Genomic DNA, 13,612 nt, shown 5'->3' with positions numbered 1-13,612 from the left:
GGACCAGAGAGAGGAAGTAGAGGACTGGGAGGGACTGGGAATAAACTGGGAGGGACTGGAGAGGGATTGGCGGGGACTGGGGGCGACTGGGAGGGACTAGGAGGGACTGGGAGGGACTGACTGGGAGCGGGACTGGTTTCACTGGTCCCAGTGCCGTTCCCGTACTGGTCTCACTGGTCCCAGCGCCGTTCCCGTACTGGTCTCACTGGTCCCAGCGCCGTTCCCGTACTGGTTTTACCGCTAGCCCCGCCCCCGTCTTGCTGGCCCCGCCCCGCTGTCGTTGACCACGCCCCGCTGTCTCTGGCCCCGCCCCACTGACGCTAACCCCGCCCCGCTGTCGTTGACCACGCCCCGCTGTCTCTGGCCCCGCCCCGCTGTCTCTGGCCCCGCCCCCGTCCCTCTGGCCCCGCCCCCGTCCCGCTGGCCCCGCCCCGCTGACGCAGACCCCGCCCCATTGACGTTGGCCACGCCCCGCGCATGCGCAGTTCCCGCCATGGCGCCGCTCCCAGTCCATGTCCTTTACTGGTACCGGGGCCCGAATTGGGGGGGGGGGTCCCCAAAATCTGGGGGGGGTCCCTAAAATCTGGGGGGGGGTCCCTAAATTCCGGGGGGGGGGGTCCCTAAATCCGGGGGGGGGGTCCCTAAATCCGGGGGGGGGGTCCCTAAATGCGGGAGGGGTCCCCAAATCTGGGGGGGGTCCCTAAATCCTGGGAGGGTCCCTAAATCCGGGGGGGGGTCCCTAAATCCGGGGGGGGGTCCCTAAATGCGGGAGGGGTCCCCAAATCTGGGGGGGGTCCCTAAATCTGGGAGGGGTCCCTAATTCCGGGGGGGTCCCAAATCCGGGGGGTTTCCCTAATTTTGGGGTGGATCCCAAATTTTTGGGGTGTCCCCAATCCCAGGTTTGTCCCCAAATTTTGGGATTTGTCACCAAATTTGGGTGAGGGTCCCCAATTCCAGGTTTGTCCCCAATCCCAGATTTGTCCCCAATTTTGGGATTTGTCCCAGATTTTTGGGGTGTCCCCAATTCCAGGTTTGTCCCCAAATTCTGGAGGTGTCCCCAATCCCAGGTTTGTCCCCAATTTTGGGATTTGTCCCCAAATTTGGGTGAGGGTCCCCAGTCTCGGGGGTGTCCCCAATTCCGTGTTTGTCCCCAAATTTTGGGGTGTCCCCAATTCTGGGTCTGTCCCCAATTTTGGTATTTGTCCCCAATTTTGGGGGTGTCCCAAATTTTGAGGATTTGTCCCCAATTCCGGGTTTGTCCCCAATTTTGGGATTTGTCCCCAATCCCAGGTTTGTCCCAAATTTTGGGATTTCTCCCCAATTTTGGGGATTTTTCCCAAATTTGGGGATTTGTCCCAAATTCTGGGGGTGTCCTCAATCCCGGGTTTGTCCCAAATTTTTGGGATTTGTCCCCAATTTCGGGATTTATCCCAAATTTTGGGATTTCTCCCCAATTTTGGGTGAGGGTCCCCAATCCCAGGTGTGTCCCCAATTCCAGGTTTGTCCCCAAATTTGGGTGAGGGTCCCCAGTCCCAGGTTTGTCCCCAATTTTGGGGATTTGTCCCAAATTTTTGGGGTGTCCCCAATTTTGGGGATTTGTCCCCAATCCTGGCTTTGTCCCCAAATTTTGGGATTTGTCCCCAAATTTTGGGATTTGTCCCCAATTCCAGATTTGTCCCAAATTTTGGGGGGTGTCCCAAATTTTTGGGGTGTCCCCAATTCCGGGTGTGTCCCCAAATTTTTGGGATTTGTCCCCAATTTTGGGATTTGTCCCCAAATTTTTGGGGTGTCCCCAATTCCAAGTTTGTCCCCAGATTTTGGGATTTGTCCCCAATTCCAGATTTGTCCCAAATTTTGGGGATGTCCCAAATTTTTGGGGTGTCCCCAATTCCAAGTTTGTCCCAAATTTTGGGTTTTGTCCCCAATTTTGGGGGTGTCCCAAATTTTTGGGGTGCCCCCAATTCTGGGTCTGTCCCAAATTTTGGGATTTGTCCCCAGTTTTTGGGGTGTCCCAAATTTTTGGGGTGTCCCCAATTCCAGGTTTGTCCCAAATTTTGGGATTTGTCCCCAAATTTGGGTGAGGGTCCCCAATCCCAGGTTTGTCCCCAATTCCGTGTTTGTCCCCAATTTTGGGGGTGTCCCAAATTTTTAGGGTGTCCCCAATTCCGGGTTTGTTCCCTAACTTTTGGGGTGTCCCCAATTTTGGGGATTTTTCCCAAATTTTGGGATTTGCCCCCAATTTTTGGGGTGTCCCCTATTTGGGGATTTTTCCCAAATTTTGGGATTTGTCCCCAATCCCAGGTTTGTCCCCAATTCCGGATTTGTCCCCAATTTTGGGATTTGTCCCCAGTTCCGGGTTTGTCCCCAATTTTTGGGGTTTGTCCCCAATTCAGGGTTTGTCCCCAATTTTTGGGGTTTGTCCCCAATTCAGGGTTTGTCCCCAATTTTGGGTGGGTGTCCCAAATTTTTGGGGTGTCCCCAATCCCAGGTTTGTCCCCAAATTTTGGGATTTGTCCCCAATTCCAGATTTGTCCCCAATCCCGGGTTTGTCCCCAATTTTTGGGATTTCTCCCCAATTTTGGGATTTGTCCCAAATTTTTGAGGTGTCCCCAATTCCGGGTTTGTCCCCAATCCTGGGTTTGTCCCCAAATTTTGGGGTGTCCCAAATTTTGAGGATTTGTCCCAAATTTTTGGGGGGTCCCCAAATCCGGATTTGTCCCCAAATTTTGGGATTTCTCCCCAATTTTGAGATTTGTCCCCAATCCCAGGTTTGTCCCAAATTTTAGGATTTGTCCCCAATTTTGGGGATTTGTCCCCAATTTTGGGATGTCCCCAATTTTGGGGATTTGTCCCCAATCCCAGGTTTGTCCCCAAATTTTGGGATTTGTCCCCAATTCCAGGTTTGTCTCCAATTTGGGGGGGTGTCCCAAATTTTTGGGGTGTCCTAAATTCCAGGTTTGTCCCCAATTTTGGGGATTTGTCCCAAATTTTTGGGGTGTCCCCAATTTTGGGATTTGTCCCCAATCCAGGATTTGTCCCCAATTCCGAGGGTTTGTCCCAAATTTTGGGGTGTCCCTAAATTCTGGGTTTGTCCCCAAATTTGGGGATTTGTCCCCAATCCCAGGTTTGTCCCAAATTTTAGGATTTGTCCCCAAATTTGGGTGAGGGTCCCCAATTCCAGATTTGTCCCCAATCCTGGGTTTGTCCCCAAATTTTGGGGTGTCCCCAATTCCGAGTTTGTCCCCAAATTTTGGGATTTGTCCCCAATTTTGGGATTTCTCCCCAATTTTGGGGGTCCCCCATTTTCACTCCCCCCTTTTTCCCCCCCCCCAGCGGAGCCTGAGGCTACAAACCCAAGGTGAGACCCCTCCCCTTTTTAACCCCCCAAAAAATGGGGGAAAAACCCCAAAAAAACCCCAAAAAAACCCAAAAAATAAAGGGGGGACCCCAAAAAACGGAGACCCCTCCCCAAATTTCAGTTTGAGAAGCTGAAGCTGGAGCTGGAGCGGCGCTTCCCGGGAGCCCTGGACGTGGTGGGGACCCCGAAATTTGGGGAGGGGGAGCCTAAAATTTGGGGAGGGGGGGCCCAAAATTTGGGGAGGGGGGTCCTAAATGGGGAGGGGGGACCTAAAATGGGGGAGGGGATCCTAAATTTGGGGAGGGGGAGCCAAAATTGGGGAGGGGGAGCCCAAAAAGGGGGAGGGGATCCCAAAATTGGGGAAGGGGATCTCAAAATTGGGGAGGGGGAGCCTAAAATTTGGGGAGGGGGATCCCAAAATGGGGAGGGGGAGCCCAAAGAGGGGGAGGGGATCCTAAATTTGGGGAGGGGACCCTAAAATTTGAGGAGGGGGAGCTCAAGATTTGGGGAGGGGGGACCCCAAAATTTGGGGAGGGGGACACAAAATTTGGGGAGGGGATCCCAAAATTGGGGAGGGGGAGTTCAAAATTTGGGGAGGGGGATCCTAAAATTTGGGGAGGGGACCCTAAAATTGGGGAGGGGGGTCCGAAATTGGGGAGGGGGAGTTCAAAAAGGGGGAGGGGACCCAAAAATTGGGGAGGGGATCCCAAAAAGGGGAGGGGACCCTGAAATTTGGGGAGGGGGAGCCAAAATTTGGGGAGGGGGACCCAAAATTTGGGGAGGGGGCACCAAAAATGGGGAGGGGGAGCCAAAATTTGGGGAGGGGGAGCCCGAAATTGGGGAGGGGATCCTAGAAAGGGGGAAGGGGGACCCCAAAATTTGGGAAGGGGATCCCGAAATTTGGGGAGGGGGAGCCAAAATTTGGGGAAGGGGCCCTAAAATTGGGGAGGGGATCCGAAATTTGGGGAGGGGGGACTCAAAATTTGGGGAGGGGGGACTCAAAATTTGGGGAGGGGGAGCCCAAATTGGGGAGGGGATCCTAAAATTGGGGAGGAGACCCTGAAATTTGGGGGAGGGGACCCCAAAATTGGGGAGGGGGGACCCAAAATTGGGGAGGGGGAGCCAAAATTAGGGAGGGGACCCCAAAAATTGGGGAGGGGATCCTAAAATTTGGGGAGGGGGAGCCCAAAATTTGGGGAGGGGGGAACCAAAATTGGGGAGGGGATCCTAAAATTTGGGGAGGGGGGACCCCGAATTTGGGGAGGGGATCCTAAAATTTGGGGAGTGGGAACCCAAAATTTGGGGAGGGGATCCTAAAATTGGGGAGGGGGGACCAAAATTTGGGGAGGGGGTGCAGGAATTTGGGGGGTCTTGGGATTTTTGGATTTGGGGGTTTGGGGATTTTTAAAAATTTTTAAAATTTTTTTTTAAATTTATTTTTGGGGATTTTGGGGATTTTTTTTATTTTTTAAATTTATTTATTTTGGGATTTTGGGGATTTTTTGGGATTTTTTGGGATTTTTATTTATTTATTTCTTTTGGGATTTTGGGTTTTTTGGGGATTTTGGGATTTTTGGGATTTTTTGGGATGAATCCTGAGGATTTTGGGGTCTCTCAGCTTTGGGATTTTTGGGGATTTTTAAAGTTCATTTATTTATTTTGGGGATTTTGGGGTCTCTCAGCACTGGATGGATTTTTTTGATTTTTAAAAATTTATTTATTTTTGGGATTTTTGGAATTTTTGGGATTTTTGGGGATTTTTTTGGGGTGAATCCTGAGGATTTGGGGCTCTCTCTGCATTGGAATTTTTGAATTTTTGGGATTTTTGGGATTTTTTTGGGGTGAATCCTGAGGATTTTGGGCTCTCTCAGCTTTGGGATTTTGGGATTTTTGGGATTTTTTTGGGGTGAATCCCGAGGATTTTGGGGTCTCTCAGCTTTGGGATTTTTGGGATTTTTTTTTAAATTTTGGGGTGAATCCTGAGGATTTTGGGGTCTCTCAGCACTGGGGGGATTTTTGGGATTTTTTTAAATTTATTTATTTTGGGGATTTTTGGGTTTTTTTGGAATTTTTGGGATTTTTTTGGGGTGAATCCTGAGGATTTTGGGCTCTCTCAGCTTTGGGATTTTGGGGATTTTTGGGATTTTGGGATTTCTGGAATTTTTTGGAATTTTTTTGGGGTAAATCCCGAAGATTTCTCTCTCTCTCCCCCCTCCTCAGCGCGGCCAGGGCACCCCGGAAGTGACCGGCTGGTTTGAGGTGACCGTGGGGGGACACCTGGTCCACTCCAAAAAGGTGAGACCCCTCCCCCACCCCAAATTTGGGGCGTGTCCCCTCCCCCACCCCAAATTTGGGGCGTGTCCCCTCCCCCTCCCCAAATTTGGGGCGTGTCCCCTCCCCCACCCCAAATTTGGGGCGTGTCACCGCTCTGAGCTCCGCCCCTCCCCCCCCAGAACGGCGATGGCTTCGTGGACAGCGACTCCAAACTGCGCCGGATCGTCGCCGCCATCGAGGCCCGCCTGGCCTAGGCCCCGCTAGGGGGGGCTCTGTCGCGACATGGCGCGATATCGCACGAAAATATCGCGATATAGCCTGAAATATCGCGATATATCGCAGGATGCCGTGAGATATCACGATATATCGCTTGATACCTAACGATATCATGAGATATCGCGCGATATCGCACGGAAATATCGCGGTATATCCTGAAATATCGTGGTATATCCATAAATATCGCGGTATATCCTGAAATATCGCGGTATAGCCGGAAATATCGCGGTATATCCTGAAATATCACGGTATATCCTGAAATATCGCGGTATATCCTGAAATATCGCGGTATATCCTGAAATATCGCGGTATATCCTGAAATATCGCGGTATATCCTGAAATATCGTGGTATATCCTGAAATATCGCGGTATATCCTGAAATATCGCGGTATATCCGGAAATATCGCGGTATATCCTGAAATATCGCACTATATCCATAAATATCGCGATATATCCTGAAATATCGTGATATATCCTGAAATATCGCGGTATATCCTGAAATATCGCGGTATATCCGTAAATATCGCGATATATCCGTAAATATCGTGATATATCCTGAAATATCGCGGTATATCCTGAAATATCGCGGTATATCCGTAAATATCGCGGTATATCCTGAAATATCGCGATATATCCGTAAATATCGCGATATATCCGTAAATATCGCGGTATATCCTGAAATATCGCGATATATCCTGAAATATCGCGATATATCCTGAAATATCGCGGTATATCCTGAAATATCGCTATATATCCTGAAATATCGCGGTATATCCTGAAATATCGCGGTATATCCTGAAATATCGCTATATATCCTGAAATATCGCGGTATATCCTGAAATATCGCGATATATCGCAGGATACCATGAGATATCACGATATATCACGGGATATCTGACGATATCGCGCGATATCCGGCGATATCGGGACGTGTCGCGACAGCGCTGACCCCACCCAGCCCCTCCCCCACCTCTCGCTCGCGCTCCATGACGGGAATCGCCGAAACGCCGCCAGCAGCGGGCGCTGCCCCGATTCCGCGCGGGGGGAGGGGAATGGGGGGGGTGGGGGAGGGGCAGAGAGGTCACCCCAAAATTCCACCTAAAATTCCTCAAATTTTACCTAAAATTCCAAAATTTCACCCAAAATCCTTTAAATTCCATCCTAAAATCCCAAAAATTTACCCAAAATCCCAAAATTTCACCCAAAATCCCCAAATCCCACCCAAAATCCCCAAATTTTACCAAAAATCCCAAAATCCCACCCAAAATCCTTTAAATTCCATCTGAAATTCCTTCAAATTCCACCCAAAATTCCCAAAATTTTACCCAAAATCTTTCAAATTCCACCCAAAATTCCTTAAATTCCTCCCAAAATCCTTTAAATTCCATCCTAAATCCCCAAATCCCAAAATTTCACCTAAAATCCTTGAAATCCCACCCCAAATCCCCAAATTTTACCAAAAATCCCAAAATCCCACCCTAAATCCTTCAAATCCCACCCAAAATTTCCAAAATTCCATCCTATATCCTTTAAATCCCACCCAAAATTCTTAAAATCCCCCAAAATCCCAAAATTTTACCCAAAATCTCCAAAATTTCACCCAAAATCCTTCAAATTCCATCCTAAATCCTTCAAATTCCATCCTAAATCCTTCAAATTCCACCCAAAATCCTTCAAATTCCACCCAAAATCCAAAAATTTTACCCAAAATCCTTCAAATTTCACCCAAAATCCCCAAATTTCACCCAAAATTCCACCTAAAATCCCAAAATCCCACCCAAAATCCCAAAATTTTACCCAAAATTCCTCAAATCCCACCCAAAATCCTTCAAATCCCATCCTAAATCCCAAAATCCCACCCAAAATCCCAAAATTTTTCCTAAAATCCCAAAATCCCACCCAAAATCCCAAAATTTTACCCAAAATCCCCAAAATTTCACCCAAAATCCTTCAAATCCCACCCAAAACCCCAAATTTCACCCAAAATTCCACCTAAAATCCCAAAATTCCACCTAAAATCCTTTAAATTCCATCCTAAATCCCACCCAAAATTCCTCAAATTTCACCCAAAATTCCCAAATTCCATCCTAAATACCTCAAATTCCACCCAAATTCCCTCAAATTCCACCCAAAACCCTTCAAATTCCGTCCTAAGTCCCAAAAATCCCACCCAAAATCCCCAAATTCCACCCTAAATCCCAAAATCTGTCAAATTCCACCTAAAATCCTTATATTCAATTTGAAATTCCACCCAAAATCCCAAAATTTTACCCAAAATCCTTCAAATCCCACCCAAAATTTCCAAAATTTCACCCAAAATTCCCAAAATTTCACCCAAAATCCCCCAAATTCCACCCAAAATCCCAAAAATTTACCCAAAATCCCTCAAATTCCACCCTAAATCCTTTAAATTCCACCCAAAATCCCAAAATTCCACCCAAAATCCTTCAAATCCCACCCAAAATCCCACCCAAAATCTTTCAAATTCCACCTAAAATCCTTTAGATTCCATCCTAAATTTCACCCAAAATCCCCAAATTTTACCCAAAATCTCAAAATCCCACCCAAAATCCTTCAAATCCCACCCAAAATCCTTTAAATTCCATCCTAAATCCCACCCAAAATCCCAAAATTTCACCCAAAATCCCAAAATTTCACCCAAAATCCTTCAAATTCCACCCAAAATTCTTAAAACCCCCCCAAAAACCCAAAATTTTACCCAAAATCCCAAAATTTCATCCAAGATCCCACCCAAAATCCTTCAAATCCCACCCAAAATCCCAAAATTTCACCCAAAATCCTTCAAATTCCACCCAAAATTTCACGCAAAATCCCAAAATCTCACCCAAAATCCCAAAATTTCATCCAAAATCCCACCCAAAATTCCTCAATTCCACCCAAAATCCCTCAATTTTCACCCAAATCCCCCCCAAATTCTCCTTTTCCCCACCAGATTTTCCCTCTCACTCCAAATTCTCTTTTTATTTTCATTTTCCGCCGACGCCTCCGCCGTTTTCACCCAAATTTCACCTTTTTTTTGGGATTTTTTTGGGATTTTTTTGGGATTTTTTGGGGGTTTTTTTGGGATTTTTTGGAATTTTTTGGGGATTTTTTGGGATTTTTTTGGGATTTTTTTGGGATTTTTTGGGATTTTTTTGGATTTTTTTGGGATTTTTTTGGGATTTTTTTGGGATTTTTTGGGATTTTTTTTTATTTTTTGGGATTTTTTTGGGATTTTTTTGGGATTTTTTTTGGGATTTTTTTGGGTTTTTTTGGGATTTTTTTGGGATTTTTTTGGGATTTTTGGGGATTTTTGGGGGATTTTTTTGGGGATTTTTTTGGGATTTTTTTGGGATTTTTTTGGGATTTTTTTGGGATTTTGTTGGGATTTTTTGGGGATTTTTTTGGGATTTTTTTGGGATTTTTTTGGGGTTTTTTTGGGATTTTTTTGGGGTTTTTTTGGGGTTTTTTTGGGATTTTTTTTGGGATTTTTTGGGGGTTTTTTTTGGATTTTTTTGGGATTTTTTTGGGATTTTTTTGGATTTTTTTGGGTTTTTTTGGGATTTTTTTGGGGTTTTTTTTGGGATTTTTTTGGGATTTTTTTGGGGGTTTTTTTGGGATTTTTTTGGGATTTTTTTGGGATTTTTTGGGGGATTTTTTGGGATTTTTTTGGGATTTTTTTGTGATTTTTTTGGTTTTTTTTTTGGTTTCTCCTCCCTGAGGGGCTGAAAAATTTGGGGAAAAAAAACTTAAAAACCCTAAAAAATACCCCATTTTTTTATTATTTTTATTTATAATTTCTTAGCTCCCCCTCATCCCAAGACTCGGTGGCCTTTTGGAAATAAAAAATTTGGAAATCTGAGCCGGATTTTTGGGGTTTTTTTTTGGTTGTTTTGTGGCAGTTTTGGGAATTTTTGCGCTCTGGAAAATTCCAGAAGTGGAAATTCCATTTTCTTGCTTCTTCCTGAAGGGCAACATCGTGGAATGAGGGAATTGCTGATCCTAAATATTAAATTATAAATTTTTGGGAATTAAATTCTGGACAACCAGGCCTAGTTTGGGGTTTGGTTTGAGGCGTTTTCGGGATCGGCTCCTCCAAGATTTGTGCTCTTTAATCCTAAAAAAGTGAAATGGGGGAATGATGGAATTGCAATTTTGGGAATAAAAGGAGTTTTGTTGGTTTTGTGAGGTTTTTTTTGGGGATTTGTGGAGTTTTTTTTGGGATTTCCGTAGTTAAAGAGAACCGAGGCAACCACGACGGCGATGCCTCGCTCCCAGCTCTCCCAAACTCCTTCCTCCGATTTAAACCCCAAAAATCAACACCGCGGAGTTGAGAAATTAGAGAATTATGGAATTACGGAATTATGGAATTAAGAGATGCGAAAAAAACAACAAAAAAAACCTCGGAGCGCCTCAGGCCCCGCGCCCCCCTCAGGCCGCCCAAGATGGCGGCGCGGCCTCACCTCAGCCGACCCCCCCCCCGCTCCCGCCCCGCCGCGCGCGGGGCACGACGGGAACCGCCCTCAGCCGGGACCCGCCATTTTCTGCCGGGAAAGGCGGGAAGGGGGAGATCGAAGCCGCCGCAGCTGCACCGCGGGACCCCCCACGGCTCCAGCGCCGCCGTCAGCGCCGCTCGCAGGTACCGCGGGCGCGGCGGCGGCCGGGGGTCGGTAGCGGGGAGTGATGGCGGGGAAGCACCGGGGAGGCTCCGGTGCGCGGGGGGTGAGGGGGGGTGCCGGGGTCGCCTGAGGAGACGCTGCTCGTTAGTCCCGCCTTCCGTGCGGCGCCGCGCGCTGATTGGCCGAGCAGCCGTGCCGTGATTGGCTGTGAGGCGCGTCAATCAAAGGGAGGGCCAATCAGCGGGGGCCTCGTGGAGGTTTCTGGGTGTCGTAGTTCTGCGCGGCGCATGCGTCGTTCTCGGCCAATCAGGCGCTGCGGAGCGAACACGTGACGCGGCGCTGGCGCTCATGGGAGTTGTAGTCGCGTAGGCCGCGCGGGGATCTCCCCCCGGTTTTTTCCCGTTTTTCCCGTTTTTTTTTTTTCCGCCGTTTTTCTCCCCGGTGTTTCCCGGCTCTTCCAGGCTGTGACGGCCCGGCATGGCCCGCACCAAGCAGACGGCTCGGAAATCCACCGGCGGTAAAGCGCCGCGGAAGCAGCTCGCCACCAAGGCGGCGCGGAAGAGCGCGCCCTCCACCGGCGGCGTCAAGAAACCGCATCGCTACCGGTAACTGGGAGCACTGGGAGGCACTGGGGGGACACTGGGGAGGGGGGCAGCGAGCCAGGGGTGGCACAGCTTCCCGGTAGGGACGCACCTGGGTACACCTGGATACACCTGGGCACACCTGGGCACACCTGGGACAGGTTAGGGACACACCTGGGCACATCTGGATACACCTGGGCACACCTGGGACAGGTTAGGACACACCTGGGCACACCTGGGCACACCTGGATACACCTGAGACAGGTCAGGGACACACCTGGATACACCTGGGACAGGTTGGGACACACCTGGGTACACCTGGATACACCTGGGCCAGGTTAGGGACATACCTGGGCACACCTGGGTACACCTGGGCACACCTGGGCACACCTGGGTACACCTGGGCACACCTGGGACAGGTGAGGGACACACCTGGGCACATCTGGATACACCTGGGACAGGGTAGGGGCACACCTGGGCACACCTGGGTACACCTGGGACAGGTTGGGACACACCTGGGTACACCTGGGCACACCTAGGACAGGTTAGGGACACAACTGGGCACACCTGGATACACCTGGGCACACCTGGGACAGGTTAGGGACACACCTGGGCACACCTGGGCACACCTGGGACAGGTTAGGGACACAGCTGGGCACACCTGGGTACACCTGGGAACACCTGGGTACACCTGGGACAGGTGAGGGACACACCTGGGCACACCTGGGACAGGTGAGGGACACACCTGGATACACCTGAGACAGGTGAGGGACACACCTGGGCACACCTGGGACTGGTTGGGGACTCACCTGGATACACCTGGGGACACCTGGATACACCTGGGACAGGTTAGGGACACACCTGAGTACACCTGGACACACCTGGGTACACCTGGGCACACCTGGGACAGGTGAGGGACACACCTGAGCACACCTGGATAGACCTGGATATACCTGGGCACACCTGGGACAGGTTAGGGACTCACCTGGGTACACCTGGATACACCTGGGACAGGTTAGAGAGACACCTGGGCACACCTGGATACACCTGGGCACACCTGGGACAGGTTGGGACACACCTGGATACACCTGGATACACCTGGATACACCTGGGACAGGTTGGGACACACCTGGACACATCTGGATACACCTGGGTACACCTGGCACAGGTTGGGACACACCTGGATACACCTGGGTACACCTGGGACAGGTTAGGGAGACACCTGGGCACACCTGAGACAGGTGAGGTACACCTGGGCACACCTGGATACACCTGGGACAGGTTAGGGACACCTGTCTCACCCGTCTCTCACCTGTCTCACCTGTCTCTCACCTGTCTCACCTGTCTCTCACCTGTCTCACCTGTCTCACCTGTCTCACCTGTCTCTCACCTGTCTCACCTGTCTCTCACCTGTCCCACCTGTCTCACCTGTCTCACCTGTCTCACCTGTCTCTCACCTGTCTCACCTGTCTCTCACCTGTCTCTCACCTGTCTCACCTGTCTCTCACCTGTCTCTCACCTGTCTCACCTGTCTCACCTGTCTCACCTGTCTCTCACCTGTCTCTCACCTGTCTCACCTGTCTCACCTGTCTCTCACCTGTCTCTCACCTGTCTCTCACCTGTCTCTCACCTGTCTCTCACCTGTCCCACCTGTCTCACCTGTCTCACCTGTCTCTCACCTGTCTCTCACCTGTCTCACCTGTCTCTCACCTGTCTCACCTGTCTCACCTGTCTCTCACCTGTCTCTCACCTGTCTCTCACCTGTCTCTCACCTGTCTCACCTGTCTCTCACCTGTCTCTCACCTGTCTCTCACCTGTCTCTCACCTGTCTCACCTGGCCAGCCCCGGCACGGTGGCGCTGCGCGAGATTCGCCGTTACCAGAAATCCACGGAGCTGCTGATCCGGAAACTTCCGTTCCAGCGGCTGGTGCGGGAAATCGCGCAGGACTTCAAAACCGACCTGCGCTTCCAGAGCGCCGCCATCGGCGCCCTGCAGGTGAGGGACACACCTGGGCAGGTGAGGGGCACACCTGGGTACACCTGGGCACACCTGGGTACACCTGGGCACACCTGGGCAGGTGAGGGACACACCTGAGATACACCTGGACACATCTGGATACACCTGGGTACACCTGGGGTACACCTGGGTACACCTGGGACACACCTGGGCACACCTGGGCACACCTGGGACAGGTTAGAGACACACCTGGGTACACCTGGGGTACACCTGGGTACACCTGGGACACACCTGGGCACACCTGGGCACACCTGGGACAGGTTAGAGACACACCTGGGTACACCTGGGGTACACCTGGGTACACCTGGGACACACCTGGGCACACCTGGGCACACCTGGGTACACCTGGGTACAGCTGAGATACACCTGAGATACACCTGGGTACACCTGGGCACACCTGGGCACACCTGGGATACACCTGGGCACACCTGGGCAGGTGAGGGACACACCTGGGACAGGTGAGGGGTACACCTGAGATACACCTGGG

At 50.2% G+C, this 13,612-nt stretch overlaps 2 protein-coding genes across 2 annotated transcripts in view; both read left to right on the top strand.

Moving 5' to 3' along the window:
• The first annotated feature begins 448 nt into the window (after positions 1-448).
• On the top strand, positions 449-6,091 carry SELENOW (selenoprotein W). Its single transcript, XM_033083968.2, has 5 exons — positions 449-525; positions 3,334-3,358; positions 3,480-3,533; positions 5,579-5,653; positions 5,812-6,091. The coding sequence occupies exons 1-5, from the start codon at positions 494-496 to the stop codon at positions 5,884-5,886; spliced, it is 261 nt and encodes an 86-aa protein (XP_032939859.1). The 5' UTR covers positions 449-493; the 3' UTR covers positions 5,887-6,091.
• A 4,340-nt stretch (positions 6,092-10,431) lies between these two features.
• The window catches only part of LOC117009612 (histone H3.3A-like), a 4,703-nt gene continuing 1,522 nt past the window's right edge, over positions 10,432-13,612 (top strand). The window contains exons 1-3 of the mRNA XM_033083878.1: positions 10,432-10,547; positions 10,989-11,132; positions 12,951-13,157. Of these exons, the coding sequence (XP_032939769.1) occupies positions 11,005-11,132; positions 12,951-13,157 (335 nt within the window). The 5' untranslated portion in view covers positions 10,432-10,547; positions 10,989-11,004. The remainder of the gene's footprint in view (positions 10,548-10,988; positions 11,133-12,950; positions 13,158-13,612) is intronic.

Source organism: Catharus ustulatus, chromosome 34, assembly GCF_009819885.2.
Source record: "Catharus ustulatus isolate bCatUst1 chromosome 34, bCatUst1.pri.v2, whole genome shotgun sequence".
Taxonomy (NCBI): domain Eukaryota; kingdom Metazoa; phylum Chordata; class Aves; order Passeriformes; family Turdidae; genus Catharus; species Catharus ustulatus.
Note: the sequence above shows the minus strand (reverse complement) of the source record. Positions and strands in the feature narration are given on the sequence as shown.